The 21,345-nt window shown below is 47.9% G+C and overlaps 1 protein-coding gene across 13 annotated transcripts in view; it reads right to left on the reverse strand.

Moving 5' to 3' along the window:
- The window catches only part of LOC138815656 (E1A-binding protein p400), a 112,798-nt gene extending 93,605 nt beyond the window's left edge, over positions 1–19,193 (reverse strand). For 12 of the 13 annotated variants that reach the window (XM_070005077.1, XM_070005073.1, XM_070005084.1 and 9 more), the window contains exons 1-2: positions 15,366–15,539; positions 12,778–14,149 (exon numbers count right to left, since the gene is read on the reverse strand). In XM_070005077.1, coding sequence (XP_069861178.1) covers positions 12,778–14,112 — 1,335 coding nt within the window. In that variant the 5' untranslated portion in view covers positions 14,113–14,149; positions 15,366–15,539. Of the gene's footprint in view, positions 1–12,777; positions 14,150–15,365; positions 15,540–19,132 lie in introns of those variants that run through there. The other variant, XM_070005072.1, reaches the window with a different exon arrangement.
- Between the last annotated feature and the right edge of the window lie 2,152 nt (positions 19,194–21,345).

A 21,345-nucleotide genomic window follows, 5' to 3' on the forward strand; every position in this document is an offset into this window, starting at 1 on the left:
CCATCTCCTCCCTATGTCTGGTGAGTGACTCATCTACGGCACTGTTGTTCATCTGCTGTTTTTTTCAATGTGGTGCCACGCCAAAGGGCTCCTACATCTCCTTGGCTGGTCACTTAAATGGGGAATCTGACTCTTAATCTAAAAGAGAAACAGGGGGCTGGGAAGGTGGCTCAAGCGGTAGAGTGCTAGCCTTGAGCTGAAGAGCTGAGGGACAGTGCCCAGGCCCAGAGTTCAGGCCCCACGACCGAACCCCCCCCCCAAAAATTAAAACAAACAAAAAAAAGAGACTCAGGTGGACAGGGACACCTCTTTAAACTCATCAGACTCCTAGGGTCCCATCAATCTCTCCCAAGCCAAGACACTCCCTTGGGATGTCTTCCAATGCCTTATAGGCTAAGAAATCAGTCTTCATGGCCCAAACTTTTGGCTTGTACCCTGGAGTGTGCAATGCAGGCTGGGTCCTGGGGACCCCCTCTTAAGTTCCTTCTCAAAGCCTAGCTGTTCTGAGCTTGAAACCTGATCTAAAACCAAAAGATACTTCCCCACTTAAAAATTTGGCCTTAGTAACAACTGAACAATTACAATCACTGACCTGAATATAGCACTTGTGACTGCACAATATTGCAAAATTTGGACAGTTTCTGCCAAGGCAATGGTAAATGGTCAGAATCTCCATATGTTCAGGTATTCTCTGTTCTCCTTGCTCATCCTTCTCTGTCCTCTGTCCCTCTAAGCAAACTCCCTCTGTTGACTTTCAATTCTGTGCCTCCCAGACATTTCCTCTATAAAGACAATTTACCTTTTCTCATAGCAGCTCAGTCTGCCTCTGTATCTCCTCAAGGGCAGCGACACTCTGTTAGTGTGCCCCTTCCTTTCTACTTGTCTGTCTGTTGGCTTTGTGTTGCTTGTTTGCTTGCTTGCTTTACCTATCCAATAAAGCTCCACCAAGTTTTCTTACCATCATAACTCATGAAGAAATTCACCATCTTGACCACAAGATATGTCACAAGATACCCACCCTTCCACCACCCATCCAGGAAGCAGTCTGTGATGAATTTGTATGCCAATGTCACCACCTGTCTACTCAGGTCTTGGAAACTGAGGCCCGCTCATCTAATGTGCTTTGCTAACAAAGATAGCTATACATATTCTGTTCTAGGTTATGTAGACCTTGGTTATCTGTTTAAAAAAAAAAAAAATCTGTTGTTGGCAAAAGTTTGTTTCTTGAGTTTTGTTTTGTATTTTCTTTGGTGTTGCCTGTTTTTCTATCATGCAGTGGCCAAAAATGTCTTTTTGCCACTGGAATTCCAGAAAACTTACAGCCAATTTTCTTTTTTCTTTAAACCTAAGCATACCTTAAAACTTTTGTGCACATGTTCAAAACAACCTCGTTTTAATACATTAAAAACTGTCACCATGGTGTGATGACAGTTTTGTTGGTCTAGGGGCCTGAACTCTGAGCCTGGGAGCTGTCCCTGAGCTTTTCAGCTCAAGGCTAGCGTTCTACAATTTAAGCCACAGCGCCACTTCCAGCTTTTTCTGCTTATGTGGTGCTGAGGAATCAAACCCAGGGCCTCATGCATGCAAGGCAAGCACTCTACCACTGAGCCATCTTCCCACTCCCAAAAAAGAAGTCTTTTCTACCACACTAAAGTGCTTTGGTCTTGAATACTGATATCTTGAGTATTATTTCCTAAAATTATTTTGTTTTTTATTTCAATTGTGTATCTGTGCTGCTCATGACCAGCAACCACGGTTAAAAATGAGTGATGTTAAACTCCACCTACAAAGAAGGTAATCAGATTTGGGTATTACCAAATGTTCCAAAGGATTATTATCTTGCATAAAGAGGAAGTTTAGTTAAAAGGCTTTCCACAGGTTATTTTTAAAATGCAAATTAAAGCAAAGGGAGTGTAAAAAAAAATGGAGAAGTTAGTAAAGAAAGGCTTTGGAAAGGGAATTAAAAATGACTTCCTTTGGAAACAATAGAATCTGGGCAGTAAGAATTGTCTTAAATATTTGTTTCCAAGTGGAGAAAGGGGAAACTAAGGCTACCTAAGTTCACATATATATTTGTTCACATTATGGTCTTTCAAATGAACACCTTTAACTTGAATGCTATTTTTTGCTGTCTACTGTAAGGTTTACAATGGTTTCAATCTAAAGTGCTAAATTGAATTAATCAGTTGCCGTTCCAAATTGTGTTTTTTCATTGCAGATTTTTGTCCTTTGCGGCACTTAGTCAAACCCAGAGAGAAATAAATAATTCTTGCGAGTATTTATTGGTCAATTCTCTACTAGTTCCAAGTGAGCCCTACTTAAAAACTGTTTCTATTGATCTCCTTGTTACTTTAATTGGAAGTAAAGGGACAAAGATTTATATGATCTGAGGATCATGTTTCTAAGCCAGTGCAGGTAGAGACTTATCTCTAACTAGCATAATGCTCAGAAGTGGTACCGTGGTAGAGTGCTAGCCTTGAGCAAAAGAGCTCAGGGACAGCGCCCAGGCCCTGAGCTCAAGCCCCATAAACTGACAAAAGAGATGCCAACAAAGACAAAGCTAGTCTTAGCATGGAGGTATCATAGAGAGGAGTAAAAGGGGTTGGTGTCACATCCTAAATAGAGTCACTGTGCCCTAGCCCTTTCAAAATTAAGTAGAGCAAGATCAAAAGAAAAGTTAATAATAAGCATGCCTATCTAATGTTCATACTTGTCTTTCTTCTTAATGGACAGGAATTTATACTGAGTCCTCGGCTCAGGGCTGTTTGCCCTGGTAGCTTCCTAGGTGCCATCCATATTGTATAATCCAGGCACAGAAAGTGTTCAAGCCTCCCACTGGACCCTTAGCCACTCCAACCTAGCCCCAGATTCTGACTGCTTATTCTCCCACTCCCCTTCCCCCGCCAGTCCTGGGGCTTGAGCTCAGGGCCTGGGCATGGTTCCTGAGCTCTTCAGCTCAAGGCTAGCACTCTACCACTTGAGACACAGCATCACCTCTTTTTCTGCGTATGTGGTACTAAGGAATTGAACCTAGGGCTTCCTGTATGCTAGGCAAGCACTCCATGACACATTCCCAGCCACTGACTCCTTTTTTTTTTTTTTTTTTTTTTTGATTGGTTGGTTGTGGGGCTTGACTCTGGGCCTGGCACTGTCCCTGAGCTCTTCAGCTCAAGGTGAGCACTCTACCACTTGAGCCACAGCTCCACTTCCAGTTTTCTGGTAGTTTATTGAAGATAGGAGTCTCATGGACTTTTCTGCCCAGGCTGGCTTTGAACCACGATCCTCAGATCTCAGCCTCCTGAGTGAGCCACCAACGCCCGGCTTGACGGTTTTTTCTTTTGCTTTCTTTCTTTTTTTTTTTTTTTGTCATCAGTGTTGGGGCTTGAACTCCGGGCCTGGGTTCTGTTCCTCAGCTCTTCAGCTTAAGGCAAGTGCTCTACCACTTGAGCCACAGCACCATTTCCAGTTTTCTGAGTGGTTTATTTAAGATGAGTCTCACGGACTTTCTTGCCCAAGCTGGCTTTGAACCGTGATCCTCAGATCTCAGCCTCCTGAGTAGCTAGGGTTATAGGCGTGAGCCACGGGCACCCAGCCTTGACTGTTTATTCTTAACCAGTCTACTATGTTCTCCCTATCCAGTATCCAAATGTTCATCAATCAAGTCGCTAGAGACCTTATCCAACTCCAGGACAGCCCGGAACGCAGGAGATAAGGACTAGCCAAATCATCCAATTATTGTTTAGCCCCTGCCTTGTCAGACTTCTTTCAGATTTTATCCAAAGACACAAACATGTTCACCATCAAGGAACCATTACTGCTGCCTTCTCACAGACCAGATGACATCTGCCTCTTTACTCCTAAAACCAGTGCCCTTTCTCTCTCGGCATGCTTCATCTTGTACAGGCTGGCAGTTTGCTCTCTACCCTCAATAAACTCTTTTCTCTCTGAATCATGTGGCAGTCTTCTTTCACCAAATGTTATACATGTTATACATGGTTCAAGTAATAGAGCACCTGTCTAGCAAGCATAAGACCCCAAGTTCAAAACTCAAGTACTACCCCCACCAAAAAAAAAAAACAAACACCAGAATTTAATGAAATTCAACAGCCACTGATGATAAAGAAATAAAGGAATTTCCTCAGCCTGCTAAGAGCATTGTTCCCTTCTATATCCTGGTGAAAAATGTTCCCACTCCTATAAGGCAATATCACACTGAAGTCCTGACCAGTGCAGCAAGGCATGAAGAAATAGCTATAACCCTATTTGGAAGGCAGAGATTAGATTCTGATTCAAGGCCTATCTCCCTGAACAAAAAGTTAGACAGATTCCCACGTCAACCAATAAAAAGACAAGGTGCAGTAGTGTGTGCCTGTTGCCCTAGCTATGCAGGAAGCATAAACAGGAGCATAGTCCTAGCCAGCCCAGGCATAAATGCACTAGACTATTTGGAAAAAAAAAAAAAAAAAAAGTAAAAACAGCTGGGGAAGAATTGCCTAGCAACCACAAAGCGGACCCAAACTCCAGTACTGCCTCCCACAAAAGGAATAAAAGTCACAACAGTTTCAAAGAAAAAAGTTAGTCTTGCTCTATTTACAGACATCAGTCTCTGTGCATGAAATCCCATGAGATTTATAAAAGAGACTCTAAAATTAATACAGGAGTTTTATAGGCTTAAGAATATAGGTATGAGTGGGTGTTGGTGGGCCATGCCTGTAATCCCAGCTAAACAAGAGTTCTGAGGATTGTGGTTCAAAGCCAGCCCATGCAAAAAAGTCCATGAGACTTTATTTTTAGTAGATATTTTTTATTGTAAAGATACTGTACAGAGGGGTTACATTTACATGAGTAAGACTTTCCTATCCTCCTTTGTTTTTCCCCTACTATCCCCCTTCCCATCCTAACTCCCCTCCCCCACTATAAACCATCAGAATAGTGGAAGTGGTGCTGTGGCTCAAAGTGGTAGAGCACTAGCCTTGAGCACAGAGAGATGCTCAGGGGCAGTGCCAAGACCCTGAGTTCAAGCCCAAGGAATGGCAAAAAGAAAAAGAATACAGGGCCAGGGAACTCAAGCCCCTCTACAACCTGTTGTTCTACATGCTTGCAATGAACAGCTGGAAATTGACTTTGTAACTGTACAAAAAAAACTAACAAATTACATATACAACACTGACATGCTGAAAATTTTGAAAGAAATCAAAGACCTAAATAAGTGGAGAGGTCCACCATATTCAAGAACTGGAAGATTTGATATTGTCATGACACTGTCTTCTCCCAAAACTGGTCAGCAGATGCAATTCAACCCCAATAAAACTTCAGAATGTGGCTTAGTGGTAGAGTCTAGCATGAATGAAGTCCTGGGTTCCATTCCTCAGTACCTCATAAAAAAGGGGGGGGGAGGGGAATAACCAAAAACAAGTTAAAAAAAGAACAAACAGCAGGCAGAACAGTGCTGTACTGGCAAAAGGTAGACTACAAGATCACTCAGACCAATGGAAAATAAGAGTTCAGCACGGAAGGGCTGGAAATGTGGCTTAGTGGTAGAGTGCTCACCTAGCATGGAAGCTGTCTAGCACAAACAGGATCAACATGACTCTTCACTGAGTTGACAGATTAGAAAGATTATTTCTTTTTTAAAACAACGTCTTAAGCCAGGCACTGGTAGCTCACACCTGTAATCCTAGCTACTCAGGAGGCTGAGATCTGAGGATCACTGTTCAAAGCTAGCCCAGGTAGGAAAGTCAGCAGGGTAGGAAAGTCAGCAGGAAAGTCCCTAAGACTCTTATCTCCAATTAACCACCAGAAAACCAGAAGTGGGGCTGTGGCTCAAGTGGTAGAGCGCTAGTCTTGAGCTGAAGCGTGCAGTAACAACACCCAAGCCCAGAGTTCAAGCCCCACGACCGACAAAAAACAACAACTACAAAAAGTGACTTTCTATGTAATCCAGGCTTGCCTTAAACTTGAAACCTTCCTGCTTCAGCCTCATAGGCATCCAACACCACACTCAGCTAGGAGTCTAAGGCCTGATATTTGGTACAGTATGCAAAATACTGAACCTCTCTCTATGTCTGTCACACTGCACATGTCTGTCACACTGCACAGACTTAACTGTATAACTAGCAAACAGAAGAAAATCTTTATGAGCATAGACTGAGCAAATAGTTCTTAGATACAATACCAGAAGCTCAATCCATTAAAAAAGAAAGAAAAAGGTTAAAGAAGCTGAAACATGTGTTGTCAGAGTAGAGTGAGGAAAGGAGAGGGGAGGCAGAAGAAAAGTAGGCAAATGTAGTCATAATATTCAATGCATATATGTGAAAATGGAAATTTTGGATAAGATGGGAGAATGGGTGGAATTGGGAGGCAGGAGGAAAACGATAACTGAACAAGATACACTGTACTCATCAACTGATAAGTTGAATTGAAACCCTTTTGTCCAACTAAAGATAATTTTTTTTTTTTTTTTTGGTCAGTTATGGGGTTTGAACTCTGGGCCTGGGTGTTGTCCCTGCACTCTTCAGCTCAAGGTGATGCTTTACTGCTCTACTACTTGAGCCACAAAGCCACTTCCAGTTTTCTGGTGGTTTATTGGACATAAGTCTCACAGACTTTCCTGCCCAGGCTGGCTTTGAACAGTGATCCTCAGATCTCAACCTCTTGAGTAGTTAGGATTACAGGTGTGAACCACCAAGCCCTGCTAAGATAATTTTTTTAAACTTAAACCAATAGTTGATGATTAAACTTCATCAAAAGCGAAAACATGCCATCCTAGCTACTCAGGAGATTGAGATATGAGGATCACGGTTCAAAGCCAGCCCAGGCAGAAAAGTCCATGAGACTCATCTCCAGTTAACTACCAGAAAACTGAAAGTGATGTTGTAGCTCAAGTGGCAGAGTGCTCGCCTTGAGCAGAGAGAGGCTCAAGGACAGAGCCCAGGCCCTGGGTTCAAGCCCCACAATCAGCAATAAAGAGTAGGAATGATGGGGCTGGGAAGGTGGCTCAGTGGTAGAGCACTTGTGCATGCCTGAGGCCCTGGGTTCGATTCCTCAGCACCACATAAGCAAAAAGAAAAAAGCCGGAAGTGGCGCTGTGGCTCAAGTGGCAGAGCAGCAGGGACAGCACCCAGGCCCAGAGTTCAGGCCCCACGACTGGACCACCCCCCCCCCAAAAAAAAAGGGTAGGAATGAGCCTGGCGCTGGTGGCTCACGCCTGTAATCCTAGCTACTCAGGAGGTTGAGATCTGAAGATCACAGTTCAAAGCCAGCCCGAGCAGGAAAGTCCTGAAACTCTTATCTCCAATAAACCACTAGAAAACAGGAAGTGGCGCTGAGGCTGTAGGATAGAGCGCTCACCTTGAGCTGAATAGCGCCCTGCCTTGGGCAGGGATAGCACCCAAGCCCAGAGTTCAAGCCCCACGACCAACAACAACAACAAAAAAAGAATAGGAATGTAGCTTAGTGATAGAGTGCTTGCCTAGCATGCATGAAGCTGAGGGTTCAATTCCTCAGTACCACAGAAACAGAAAACACTGAAGTGACACTGTGGTTCAAGTGATAAAGTCTAGCCTTAAGCAAAAAGAAGCTCAGGGACAGTGCTCAGGCTCTGAGTTCAAACCCAGGACACTCCCCCGCCACACACACACACACACACCCCTAAAAATTTGCTCTGCAAAAGACAAATGTTAAAAAAAGAAAGAAAATGATAAAGACTAAGAAAAAAAACCAGGCGCTGGTGGCTCACACCGATAATCCTAGCTATGAGACCCTTATTTATTTATTTTTCCATTATTTAAACAATACTTTATTAGTGAGACCCTTCTTTCTTTTTTTTTTGGGGGGGGGTCAGGTCATGGGGCCTGAACTCTGGGCCTGGGCTCTGCCCCTCAGCTCTTCAGCTCAAGGCTAGCGTTCTACCACTTGAGCCACAGTGCCACTTCCGGCTTTTTTCTTTTTGCTTATGTGTTGCTGAGGAATCAAACCCAGGGCCTCAGGCATGCAAGGGAAGTGCTCTACCAGTGAGCCACCTTCCCAGCCCCCCTTATTTCTTTAACCACCAAAAAGCCCAAAGTGGAGGCTGTGGCTCAAGTGGTAAAGCAATAGCCTTGAGCAAAACTGCTACAAGACAGCACCCAATCCCTGAGTTCAAGCCCTCAGACTGTCACACACACAAAAAGAAACTGTAAAAAGCACACCAAGTCTGGCACCAATGGCTCATGCCTGTAATCCTTGCTACTCAGGAGACTGAGCTCTGAGGATGGAGATTCAAAGCCAGCCCGGGCAAAAAAGTCCATTTACTCAAATGAATGTCCATGTTCACACACACAAAAATAATTTAAAAATCTGTAAGTAAACAATTATAGCAAGTTTATTCAGGAATCCCTAAAATGAAAACAATCCAACTATGCTTATCTCCAATTAACTACCAGAAAACAGGACATGGTGCTGTGGCTCAAGTGGTAGAGTGCTAGCCTTGAGCTGAAGAGCTCAGGGACAGCGCCCAGGCCCAGAGTTCAGGCTACACGACTGACCAAAAAAAAAAAAAAAAAAAAAAAAGCACATCTAACAAAAAAAATTTGATATCCAGTTTGGAGGCATGGCTCAGGTGGTAAACAGTGCATGCCTACTAAGAACTCTAAGTTCAAAACCCAGTCTCATATATATATATAAAGTAAAAAACCTGCTATCCTATAAATTGTCAAATGTAACCATGAACAAAACAATTCAATGAAAAAAATGGGTAAGATATAAACAGATGTCACCAACGAAGACATACAAAAACAACTGAAGAACAAAGGAAAAATCATCCAACCTCAGTCTTAGAAATACACATAAAGATTACTATGTACTTAAAATTAACAGACAACCCAACAACCTGACTTCAATTTACTCAAATGAATGTCCACGTTCACACACACAAAAATAATTTTAAAATCTGTAAGTAAACAATTATAGCAAGTTTATTCGGGAATCCCTAAAATGAAAACAATCCAACTATGCTTCAAGGGGTGAAAGGATAAACTTGGTACATTTATATAAGGGGAATGCCATTTCTAACAAGAACAAATGGGCAAATGAATTACGCTGAGTGTAAAGGCTGGACGGCAAAGACCGCTGTGTATGATTCCATCTATGCCTCATCTGGACAAGACATAATACTGTCCTGGAGAGCATGGAACAAGGGAGAAGGAGGTCTTAATACAAAGGGGCAAGTAAAAGTACAGTTTAGGATTAACATAATCAATTCTGCTTCTTGACTATGGCAGAGCTACACAACTCCACACATTTGTCAAAACTCATAGAAAATATAAGTGAACCAGTGAACCTAAAGTGAATTTCTCCAAATAAAAACTTAAACAATACTGAGAGCGACATTTTATAAACTACTGATTAAGATGAGTTTACTATATATATAACTGAATGTCACAATTGAGGAAGAGTAAAGTCTCTCCTGACAGAAGATTTCAATGAGTAAATATTGAAGGTGCCAGGCACTGGAGGCTCACAACTATAAAATGTAACTACGCAGGAGACTGAGATCTGAGAATCCTGGTTCAAAGCCAGCCCAAGCAAACTCAAAACTCTTATCTCCAATTAACCAGCAAAAAGCCAGATGTGGAGGAATGGCTCAAGTGTCAAAAAATCTATCAAGGCCTACTTCCAGCACAGAATAATTAGGTAAGTAGGCAGATGCAGAAAGAATGATGGCGGCAGAAAATCTACTTAGGAATCTTTACAGAATAACTGACTCAGACACAACTCATCAACTGATGCTAGAATTAGTGAGTAAACGTTTAATGAGAAATAAGATATTTACATAATCTCAAAGTACCTTTCCCAGTTTTTCATTATTACAAAAGGAAAAAAGGAGTAACTGTTCACTGAAGGATGCTGGTAGATACCACCATAATTAATCAGTGCTCAAAATTAACAGCCCTACTCATAGGACACAGTAACTGCTATAGCATTTCTCTAAAAAACACATGACCCGGAAGTGGCGCTGTAGCTCAAGTGGTAGAGCGCTCGCCTTGAGCTGAAGAGCTGAGGGACAGTGCCCAGGCCCAGAGTTCAAGCCCCACGACCGACAAAAAAAAAAAAACACATGACCCGAATGTGACATAAGGAAACATCAGACAATCTTGCATCACAGGACCTTCTACAAAATAACTGACTTGTACTCCTCAAAACCATCAAGGTTACAAACTGGAAAACTGGCTTAGATTAAAGAAGGGTAGAGGGACACAGTAACAGCCCTATGGGAGATATACTGGGTTGGGGAAAAAAAACATAAAGGACACTTTCAGGACAAGAGATGAAATCTCTAGCCCATCATAGAAGAGTATTGGATTATTTAAGTTTCCTGATTTTAGTCATTGTACTGTGGCTAGGTAAAAGAACATCCTTATCTACTAGTGTTGAACTACTTAAAGGAGTATAATATGATGTTATACACTTGGATGAGAGAATGAAGATAATGCAAATGGGACAAAAAAAAACAGAAACTGGTAAATTTAGGAAAAGGGCATAAGAGAAAAGTTTCATATGATTACAATTTTTATGTGCTTGAAATTACATCAAACAAAAATTACAACCAAAAATATCAAAGATGAAGATGCTTTCAGAACTCAACACAATCTAGTTCAAAGCTCCTAGACTTTGGAATGTGTTTTAAAATCTTGGCATTCTCATTTCCTTCCCTTAGCAGCCTGCAGTCCTGATGATCTCAGGAGGTATTCACATCAGTATTTCCTCCAGCTAAAAAACACCAAATTATCATCTGCTTAAGTCTTTTTTTTTCCTTGTTCTGTTTTGCACTGTTCTCAAAATACAAGTAAAAGACACAAGAGAAAAAAAAAAGAACAAACATTAAAACACAACACACAAAGAATCCTGAGCATACAATAAAGAGGACTTTAAATATTAGATGTCATGCACACTAAAAGCTACTACCACATTGCAGGTACACACACACAAAAAAACAATGCAGTAATAAAGTCTGTGTTGTCATTCACTCATGCAATTTAATTTCATAACTATATATGCAGGAAGACTTTTTACTTTTTAAAAACAAGGAATGGGCTCTGGAAAAAAAAATGCTGAAGAGCGAATAGTAAATCGAAGGTTAAAATATCTGGATGAAGGAACGTTTGGGATGAGACTACAATTTAGAACCATCAAAAAGTACCTGAAATGGTTGCTGCTGAGATGAAAAAGCAGCAGAAACATTTGGCGGAAGCTGGGTTGCTATAGCAACGGGAGTCCCAGTCTGCCCATCCTTGCCTGTCACAACCTTTACCTGAGAGAAATATTTTGAGAAAAAAAGGCAACATAATTTTTAAAACTGCTCAAAATTTTGTTAGAATTTCATTGCTGACAGTTCGCTAACTTGGGTGTTTAAAATGGATTATTTCTGCACTCTGAACTGACATCTTCATTGCATAAAACCTAACAAATGCCAGTGTTCAGGGGCTCCTGTTTGGTCACAGGCAGCACCCTAGATTCTGCAACCTCAGGTTTTAAGGTGGGAATAGCAGACAGACTCAAGTTACAGCAGCTTATAGTTCCTTGGGCCATCTGCACCACAATACTACATTGTGTATGTACTATGTGGGGGTCACAGAGCAAAGGTCTACTTCAGCAGACACTTGGGGAGATTTGCTTCAAATACATATAAGGTGACTGAGCTTACAGGCAACATCAGTATACAAACATAAAGAAAACTAAATTTCACTGTTTTATAGCACTAGTAGGTAAGGTCCTTGAAGTAATCATAAAGACCTTCTGAAAAACATAAGATCTTCTGAAAAAAAGAAAACACAGATGGCAAAGCCACACAAATACATCCATAGATGTCAGTGAGGAGCAAAGAGACAAGCTTTTGCTCACCAAAAGCTGGTATTTTTGCTGAAGGGCTGACAAAGGTTTAAAATATTTTGTATCATAGAACAAAATAAGCTCCACCAACATAGTATACACTACACAACACAAAGGCACAAAATACAGTGCATCACAATACAGCACACTATCGCTCTGGTACTCAGGAAGCACAGATCCGAGATACTTAGCAGCCACAATGGTGTAGGGTTTACTGGGCCCCATTCTAGGTACCCAAAAATTAACTGTCTACAAAAGATTCTATCTCATTCAATATAGGTCTGCAAAATGTGAGTTTAAAACATGATCTCAAATCTAAAACTACATCTAAAAATTGGGGAAAAAAATTCAGTGTTGTTTTTGTTATTTTGTTTTTTGACACAATACCTGTACTTTAATTATAAAGATACATACAAACACATGTAGTAACTTATAATTTATGGCTGGTCATTTAAACCCCCTTTAAAAAGCCACATTGGTGGATATTTTTATGTACAGACCTACACAAGATGAAACCTGGAAACCAGGCAAGAGGCAACAAGTTTCACTCCTCTACCCAAATCTTGTAGGCTGTCCTGGGTGTCGGCCAAGGACTATACCCAAACAGGAGAAACATGGACCATGGAGGCTGAGCTCTCTGCCCAAGAGGTCCTGGGTCTTGGTGACCACACCCAGCACCAAGAAAGTGTTACTAGTCACAGGACCATCCTGCACATTCCTCCTGATGCAGGTGCAGTGAAGTGGTGCTTCCTCTCCGTGAAGGAATAAAGAAATGCACTCTTCTGAACTTTACCCCTCCATCAGATCCTTATAGAACCAAAGGCTTTGCAATAACCCAAGCTCATTACTTTGTTGTATATATCTAACCAGTGTCACATAGGCCCCATAGATTACTAAGCTGTTTCTTACCTCATCGTTGATAACTTCAGATTTTTCTTCCTCCTCCTCCTCTTCCTCCTCCTCTTCTTCTTCAATGTCCAAATCATTCTGCCTAAGGTATGCTTGCAGTGGAGCATAGTGCTTCTTCTTAAAGGCTAGGAAGTCCATCATGTTGCCCTGAAGGTGCTGCAGGAAGAACAGCTCAATCAGACACTCTTGGAAGACCTCTCGGAGCGCCTCCATCTCCTTGTGGTGGTGGTCCAGGCATTGCTTCCTCATCTGCGCCAGCTCCTGGGAGGCTGGAGGGATCTCCTCCAACTTCTTGGGGGCCTTTTTCACCCCTGCACTCCCTGCAGATGTGAGGGGCAGACTAGAAAGGCCTGGGGGCATGGCAGTCCTGGACGGGCTGGTTGGTGGTGGTGGGGACGTCATACCAAATGCTGAGGTGCTCCCAACCCCAGGGAGCAGCATACCAGGTGTCCTCTCGAAGCTCAGAGGTCTGCTCAGAGGTTGCCCCTGGAGCACCTGCTGCTGCTGGATCAACTGGCCCTGGATGAGGCTGCTGATCTGAGGTGGCAGGCTTGCCGTGGTGATATGACTTGGGCTGGCCAGAGGCTGTAGACCAGCCCCTCCTGCAGCTGCAGGGCTCTGGGGCCCCAGATGGTGAATGGTACCTCCAGATTGTGTATGAGGCTGGGATAGTCGCCGTTCTGGAACTGTGACAGGAGCTCCTGCATGCTGGAGCTGAACCTGTGCTCCCTGAGCCATCTGGGTGAGGCCTGGTGCCTCCTGAAACACAAAGTGCCCACCGCTGGATGGGCTCAAGCTGATCTGCCTCACAAGAACACTGGCATCCACAAAGCCTCCAGTGGGGCTATTGCTGCAAATGCCAAGCCCAGGGGTTGGAGCACCTGCTCGCACACTCTGCAAGGCCTGTCCTGGCCCAGGGCTAGCCTGCGTAGGGCTTTGCGTCTGGACCTGCTGGGACAGAGGGGAAGTAACTTGAATGTAGGATGGAGAGCCATGCTCAAACCGCCTCTGCTGTGTACTGAACTGGAACCCTGGAGAGGTAGGGTTGGGCAGTGGAAGGGGGGCCAGTGTGATCTGTTGGTTCCCTCCCACGATGGGACCGACGTTCTGCAGGGTGATGTTCACACTCTGCCCAGCCACAGGGCTCCTGCTCATCAGCTGCTGGATCTGGTAGCCAGGGGACTGGGGTGCAGACGGGCTGGCAGATGGAGCGAAGGGTGCTGCAGGGGATGGAGGTAGGTTTGGGTGAGCTGGCTGCTCTTCTTCACTGCCAGTGGAGGACCTAGACCTCTGCAGCTGATGCTGGACATGCTGAGGGCCATTTCCATGGTGCATTGTCACCTCTCTTTTTTAATCCAAAGTATTTGTTCTCCTAGAAAATCAAAATTAAAGTCAACCTACTGGAAGGCAGATACAATGATCACTAATATGATTACCATTGAAAGGCACTGAAGAGTCATAGAGCATATATTCACACGGATTCAAACAAGATCACCTATTATTAACTCTTCTCAGACAATGTACGAAGGCCTATTAATTATTACCTACAACTTCCTTCCTTCCTCTTCTCTCCAGCTACTCAACATGCCAACTAGAAAGAATGTCAAGGGAAGATGTTCTAACTCTCCAACCCTGGCTGCCATGAAGCAGGAGGTCAAGAAGATAGTAAATCCCATTTGAGAAAGGCCTAAGCATTTTGGTACTATACAGGACATCCAGCCCAACAGAACCTCATTCACTCTGTAAATGGCCCCACTGTGTCTGCTGCAGTGGCCAAAGGCTCTTCTCTATAAGCAGCTGAAAGTGCTTCCCAAAATTCACCAAGGACTTGGATGCCAAATACCTGCCTAACTGTGTAAGTGTAAGCTGCTCCCCAAGGGCAGACCAGAGAAGAAGAAAGAGATACTGTTGGCTCAAGCTGGAAAGAAAACTGACAGTTTTCCCATTAAGAGACTACAGTCCCCTGTGAAGAAGTCAATATAGTTACCACTTCGGTGGTAACTATACAAAACTATAACTAAAATGCACAAAAGTAATAATAACTTGTTTTTCAAGACAGGCACCAGTGGCCCACATCTATATTCTAGCTACTCAGGAGGCTGAGATCTGAGGATCACACTTCAAAGCCATCCCAGGCAGGAAAGTCCATGAGACTCTTATCTCCAATTAACCAACAAAAAGCTGAAGTGGTAGAGTACCAGCCTTGGGTGGAAAAAAAGAAGCCAGAGCTCTAGGCCCTCAGTTCACATCCCAGTTCCAGCATGCTCATGTGCATCTGTTGTGTGTGCACGCACACACACACACTCTCACAAAAAAGTTGACAACCCTCATCTCCATCATATAAGCTGGTCGTGGTGTTGTATATTCAAGAGACCATTCGGCAAGAGCCTACCTGAAAAATAACTAAAGCAAAGAAGGGCTGGAAGAACAGTTTATCAGGTAGGGCCCAGCAAACATGAGGCCCTGAATTCTAATTCCAGTACCACCAAATAAAATACACACACACACATACACACGTACATATATACACATACACATATACTTATCAATAACAATCCACAAAGATATGTCAAAGTATTAATACTGACCTGAAACTGATGAACAAATAGACTATGGTGGAGCTCACAGCAGAGCACAGACTCAGCAACTGAAGAAAAGGAGCTACTGAACCACCCAACAGCTCGAGTGAATTCCAGCCCAAGAAGCCAAGTGGCAACCCAATGCACACCACGCACATACGAATCACTCACTGACAGAACATTCTGGAAAAGGAAAAAACACAGGGCTGGAGGTTAGGCGAGAAAGCAGTAGGGCTGAAGATAGGGAAAGGCTCACTACAAAGAAGCAAGAGAAACCTGAGGAATGGGGCTATGTCTATAGCCTGATGTGTAACAGTGGTTTCAAGACATAATGCACGCTTCACAAATTCACAGAACTATATGAAAACTGTGAACTTTTAACTGACTGTAAACTATGGCTCAAGCCATCCTGAGGCTTGAACTTAGCATCTGGGTGCTACCCAGGAGCGTCTTTTGCTCAAAGCTAGTGCTCTACCACTTGAACCATGGCTCCACTTCCAGCTTTTTGCTGGTTAGCTGTAGATTACAGTGTCCCAGACTTTTCTTGCCTGGCCTGACTTGGAACCTTGACTACCAGACCTCTGCCCCCTGAGTAGCTAGGGCTATAGGCATGAGCCACTGGTACCTGGCTTATACCTAATTTAATAAAGAAATGGTTCCTGACTTCAGTGAGTTCACAGTCCGGTTAGAGAAATAAACACAATCGACCAAAATGCTTTGATTTGGAAGTGTTTCCCCAAAACATAGTGCAAGTAACTCAACAGATAGCAGGAAATGCCTACAGCCATACCACCCAAAACACCTATCTCAGATATCAGGAAATCATGAAGCAAGACATTTGTGTTTTCATAATATTCATACACATTTATAGGGTACAGAAGTGGCAATTAAATAAATGGTGTTCTACCACTTGAGCTGAAACATAACGATTACATTTTATGTGATGATTGGGAGGGGATGGCACCACAGCAGCAGGGTAGTGACAGCCTGTAACACACATCACCCTAGGCCTAGCCATTTGAAGCTCCTTCCTCCACCTAAAGTATCATCACTCTTCAGAACTCCTTCTTACAGAATGCCATCTTTAATCCCTGAGAACCATTTCAAGTCATCTTTGCTTTCTCAAAAGACAACAAAAGACTTTACAATTGGGACTCTAGTGGCAGGACTCAAGTAGTAGGCCCTGAGTTCAAGCACCAGTACAGCCCAAAAAGACAAAAGAAAAAAATATTCTAATAATCGCTTTTATCTAAAGAAGTTAAAATAAAACAATCAAAAGACTGAGATTTTAGGATCAAGGTTGCAGGCCAGCCCAGGTAGAAAAGCCTATAAAATTTATCTCCAATTGAGTGACTGACAAAAAGCCCCAAGTAAAGAAATGGCTCAATTGGTAGAGTGCCACCAGCCTTGAGCAAAAAAGCTAACAGTTCAAGCCTGAGTACCAGCAAAAATAAATAGTTGAACATATTACAAACAGGTCACGCCAGGCACTGGTGGCTCACGCCTGTAATCTTAACTACTCAGGAGGCTGAGATCTGAGGATCACAGTTCAAAGCCAGCCCGGGCAGGAAAGTCCATGAGACTCTTATCTCCAATAAACCACTCGAAAACTGGAAGTGGTGCTGTGGCTCAAGCGGTAGAGCCCTCGCCTTGAGCTGAAGAGCGCAGGGACAGTGCCCAAACCCAGAGCTCAAGCCCCACGCCCAACAACAACAAAAAAAGAGCACTTAAGTCACAAGTGAGGCCCTGGGCTAATCCATACTACCATCAAAAAAATTAAAAGATGAGATCATAGCAGGCTCTTAACTTGAGACACCTCAAGCCCCTTTTCAGAGAGGTATGAAATGCTTTAGCAAACATGGAGCAGTGACTCCAAAACACCATTTTTTTTCTTTTGTCGGTCCTGGGACTTGAACTCAAGGGCTGGACACTCACTGTCCCTGAGTCCTTCTGCTTAAGGCTACTGCCTTACCACTTTTTTGGGGGGGTCCAGTTTTGGGCTTGAACTCTGGGCCTGGGCACTGTCCCTCAGCTCTTCAGCTCAATGCTAGCGCTCTACCACTTGAGCCACAGCGCCACTTCTGGCTTTTTTTTTTTCTGCTTATGTGCTTTTCTGCTTTGGAATCAAACCCAGGGCCTCATGCATGCAAGGCAAGCGCTCTACCACTGAGCCACCTTCCCAGCCCTGCGTTACCACTTTTGAACCACAGCTCCACCTCTGGTTTTCTGGTGATTAATTAGGATGGGAGTCTCACAATTTTCCTGCCCAGGGCTGGCTTCAAACCACGATCCTCAGAGCTCAGCCTTCTGAGTAGCTAGGATCAGACATGACATCAGCCACCAGTGCCCTACACAAACCACCACTCTCTATGTCATTCTCAATCTTTTCTACTGAACTATAAAGAACACTTGACACAGTTCTAATTTCTCCAGCCCCTGGAAAATGCAAGAGTGGCAGTTACATGTGTTTGTTCTCTGTTCCTGTGCCATGGCTGTTTGGAAGCCTCAGCCATTATAATCACCAAGAATTTTTTCATTCCTCTTCCAAGATCCAGTGTCTACACTGTCATGAGATATGGCCTTCAGGACTTAAGGTTCTGATGTACACAGGGCTCTGGTGGCACACCTCTATGATCCTAGCTATTCAGGAGGCTGAGATCAGAGGATCGTAATTCAAAGCCAAGCCAACCTGGGGAACAAAAGTCCCAGATACTCTTCGTTGGTCTTGGGGCTTGTACTCTTCTGGGCCTGGGTGCTGTCCCTCAGCTCTTCAGCTCAAGGCTAGCACTTGAGCCACAGCACTACTTCTGGCTTTTTCTGCTTATGTGGTGCTGAGGAATCGAACCCAGGGCCTCATGCATGCTAGGCAAGCACTCTACCACTGAGCCACCTTCCCAGCGCCCCCCCCCCAACTCTTATCTCCAATATACTACTCAGAAGAAGCTAGAAGTGGCACCGTGGCTCAAGTGGTAGTAGAGTGCTATTCTCGAGCACAAAAAGGCTAGAAAAGAATTATCAGAGATGACAGTGTCCGAAAAGAAATGTACTCTTTACCCGACTTTCCTAACGCTAGCCTCTGCACGTCACCTTTATAATAACAAAAACACGAACTGCAAGAGCCAGTCTCTCGCTCGCACAAAGCGCGCGCACACTCACACTCACACTCACACACACTCACACACACGGATGGGCGGGGCCCTGCCCCAACGACGACCCATTTCCACCACCAGACCAGGGCCTCGACAGAGCTCAGAGCGGCAGAGCTCACGCTTCGGCTCCTTTCACACCCTGCCTTGTCAGGCCCAGGTTCGGGCCCACGGAAAGGAGGCCGCGGCCCAGCTCCATCCCGCCCCGTCCAGACTCGGGCCCACGTCGAGGAGGCCGCGGCCCAGCTCCATCCCGCCCCGCCCAGGCTCGGGCCCACGTCGGGGAGGCCGTGGCCCAGCTCCGCCCCGCCCCGCCCAGGCTCGGGCCCACGTCGGGGAGGCCGCGGCCCAGGCTCGGGCCTACGTCGGGGAGGAGGCCGCGGCCCAGCTCCGCCCCGCCCCGGCTCGGGCCCACGTCGGGGAGGCCGCGCACTGCGCGTCCCGGGCTGTCCGGGCGGCGGGGCCCGCCCAACGCCGCGCGCGGGGATCCCGGCCGGCCGAAGAGGGCCTTCGGGGCCGGCCCGCCGCCGCCCGCCCCTCCAGAGCAACGCCGCGGCCGGGGCCCGCCGCGGCGCGGGCGGCTCGACGCCTAGACCTCCCCCGCCGCCCGACGGCCCGCCGCCCGCTCACCCTGAGCCTCCGGGCCGCGCTCCGAGGCGTCCGAACGGCGGCAGGCTCGAACGCGCCACAGCCGCTCGGTGCATCCGGGTCCGCGGGCGCCGGAAGCGGCGGCGCGGCGGCTACGGCGAGCGAGAGGGGCGCGCGCCGGGCTGGGACGCCGCTCATGACCGCGCGAGGGCGCCCGTCGGCGCCGGGACGCGGCGGGGCGGAGTTGCGGAGCTTGAGTCGCGGGCTGACGGGGCCGGGCGCGGGACCGGGGCCAGGGCGGAGGTCGGGGCTAAGGACGTGGGGTCGGGGCTGAGGGCCGGAGCTGAGGACGTGGGGTCGGGGCTGAGGGCTGAGGGCCGGGGCTGAGGGCTGAGGGCCGGGGCTGAGGGCTGAGGGCCGGGGCTGAGGGCTGAGGGTCGGGGCTGAGGGCTGAGGGTCGGGGCTGAGGGTCGGGGCTGAGGGTCGGGGCTAAGGACGTGGGGTCGGGGCTGAGGGTCGGGGCTGAGGGTCGGGGCTGAGGGCTGAGGGTCGGGGCTGAGGGCTGGGGCTGAGGGTCGGGGCTGAGGGCTGAGGGTCGGGGCTGAGGGTCGGGGCTGAGGGCTGGGGCTGAGGGCTGGGGCTGAGGGTCGGGGCTGAGGGCTGAGGGTCGGGGCTGAGGGTCGGGGCTGAGGGCTGGGGCTGAGGGCTGGGGCTGAGGGTCGGGGCTGAGGGCTGGGGCTGAGGGCTGGGGCTGAGGGTCGGGGCTGAGGGTCGGGGCTGAGGGCTGGGGCTGAGGGCTGGGGCTGAGGGCTGAGGGCCGGGGCTGAGGGTCGGGGCTGAGGGCTGAGGGCCGGGGCTGAGGGTCGGGGCTGAGGGTCGGGGCTGAGGGTCGGGGCTGAGGGCTGAGGGCCGGGGCTGAGGGTCGGGGCTGAGGGTCGGAGCTGAGGGCTGAGGGTCGGGGCTGAGGGCTGAGGGTCGGGGCTGAGGGTCGGGGCTGAGGGTCGGGGCTGAGGGCTGGGGCTGAGGGTCGGGGCTGAGGGCTGAGGGTCGGGGCTGAGGGCTGAGGGCTGAGGGTCGGGGCTGAGGGCTGAGGGTCGGGGCTGAGGGCTGAGGGTCGGGGCTGAGGGCTGAGGGTCGGGGCTGAGGGCTGAGGGTCGGGGCTGAGGGTCGGAGCTGAGGGCTGAGGGTCGGGGCTGAGGGCTGAGGGCTGAGGGTCGGGGCTGAGGGCCGGGGCTGAGGGCTGAGGGTCGGGGCTGAGGGCTGAGGGTCGGGGCTGAGGGTCGGGGCTGAGGGTCGGGGCTGAGGGCTGAGGGTCGGGGCTGAGGGCTGGGGCTGAGGGCTGAGGGCCGGGGCTGAGGGCTGAGGGCCGGGGCGGGGGCCGGGGCTGAGGGCTGAGGGTCGGGGCTAAGGACGTGGGGCCAGGGCTGAGGGCCAGGGCTGAGGGTCGGGGCTGAGGGCCGGGGCTGGGGGTCGGGGCTGAGGGCTGAGGGCCGGGGCTGAGGGTCGGGGCTAAGGACGTGGGGTCGGGGCTGAGGGTCAGGGCTGAGGGTCGGGGCTAAGGACGTGGGGTCGGGGCTGAGGGTCAGGGCTGAGGGTCGGGGCTAAGGACGTGGGGTCGGGGCTGAGGGTCAGGGCTGAGGGCTGAGGGCCGGGGCTGAGGGTCGGGGCTGAGGGCTGAGGGCCGGGGCTGGGGGCTGAGGGCTGGGGCTGGGGGCTGAGGGTCGGGCTGGGGGCTGGGGGCTGAGGGTCGGGGCTGAGGGCTGAGGGTCGGGGCTGAGGGTCGGGCTGGGGGCTGAGGGCCAGGGCTGAGGGTCGGGGCTGAGGGCCGGGGCTGAGGGTCGGGGCTGGGGGCTGAGGGCCGGGGCTGAGGGCTGAGGGCCGGGGCTGAGGGTCGGGGCTGAGGGCTGAGGGCTGAGGGTAGGGGCCGGGGCTGAGGGTCGGGGCTGAGGGCACGGGGCCAGGGCTGAGGTGCGGACTCCCAATGCGGGGCGGGGCCTGTGGCTCCCCGGAGCTCGCCAGGCTGCTGCATCCCCTCTCTGTTGACGTGCGGGGCTCCGAGTGCGAGTGCGGGCCTACCGAGGTGCAGCCAGCGGGGCCGAGGCACAAGTTGCCTCAGGCCTGTCACGCTGACTACCGAGGGGCAGCTCTGTCCCCGCCCCACCACCCAGGGGAAATAAAACCCCGTGGCACAACTGAGCCAAAAGCATGGCTCAGGGGATGAAGCGCCAAAGCTGAATTCAAACCCCAGGACCTCG

Source organism: Dipodomys merriami, unplaced genomic scaffold, assembly GCF_024711535.1.
Source record: "Dipodomys merriami isolate MVZ:Mamm:240054 unplaced genomic scaffold, mDipMer1.0.p SCAF_655, whole genome shotgun sequence".
In the NCBI taxonomy this organism is placed as follows: Eukaryota; Metazoa; Chordata; class Mammalia; order Rodentia; family Heteromyidae; genus Dipodomys; species Dipodomys merriami.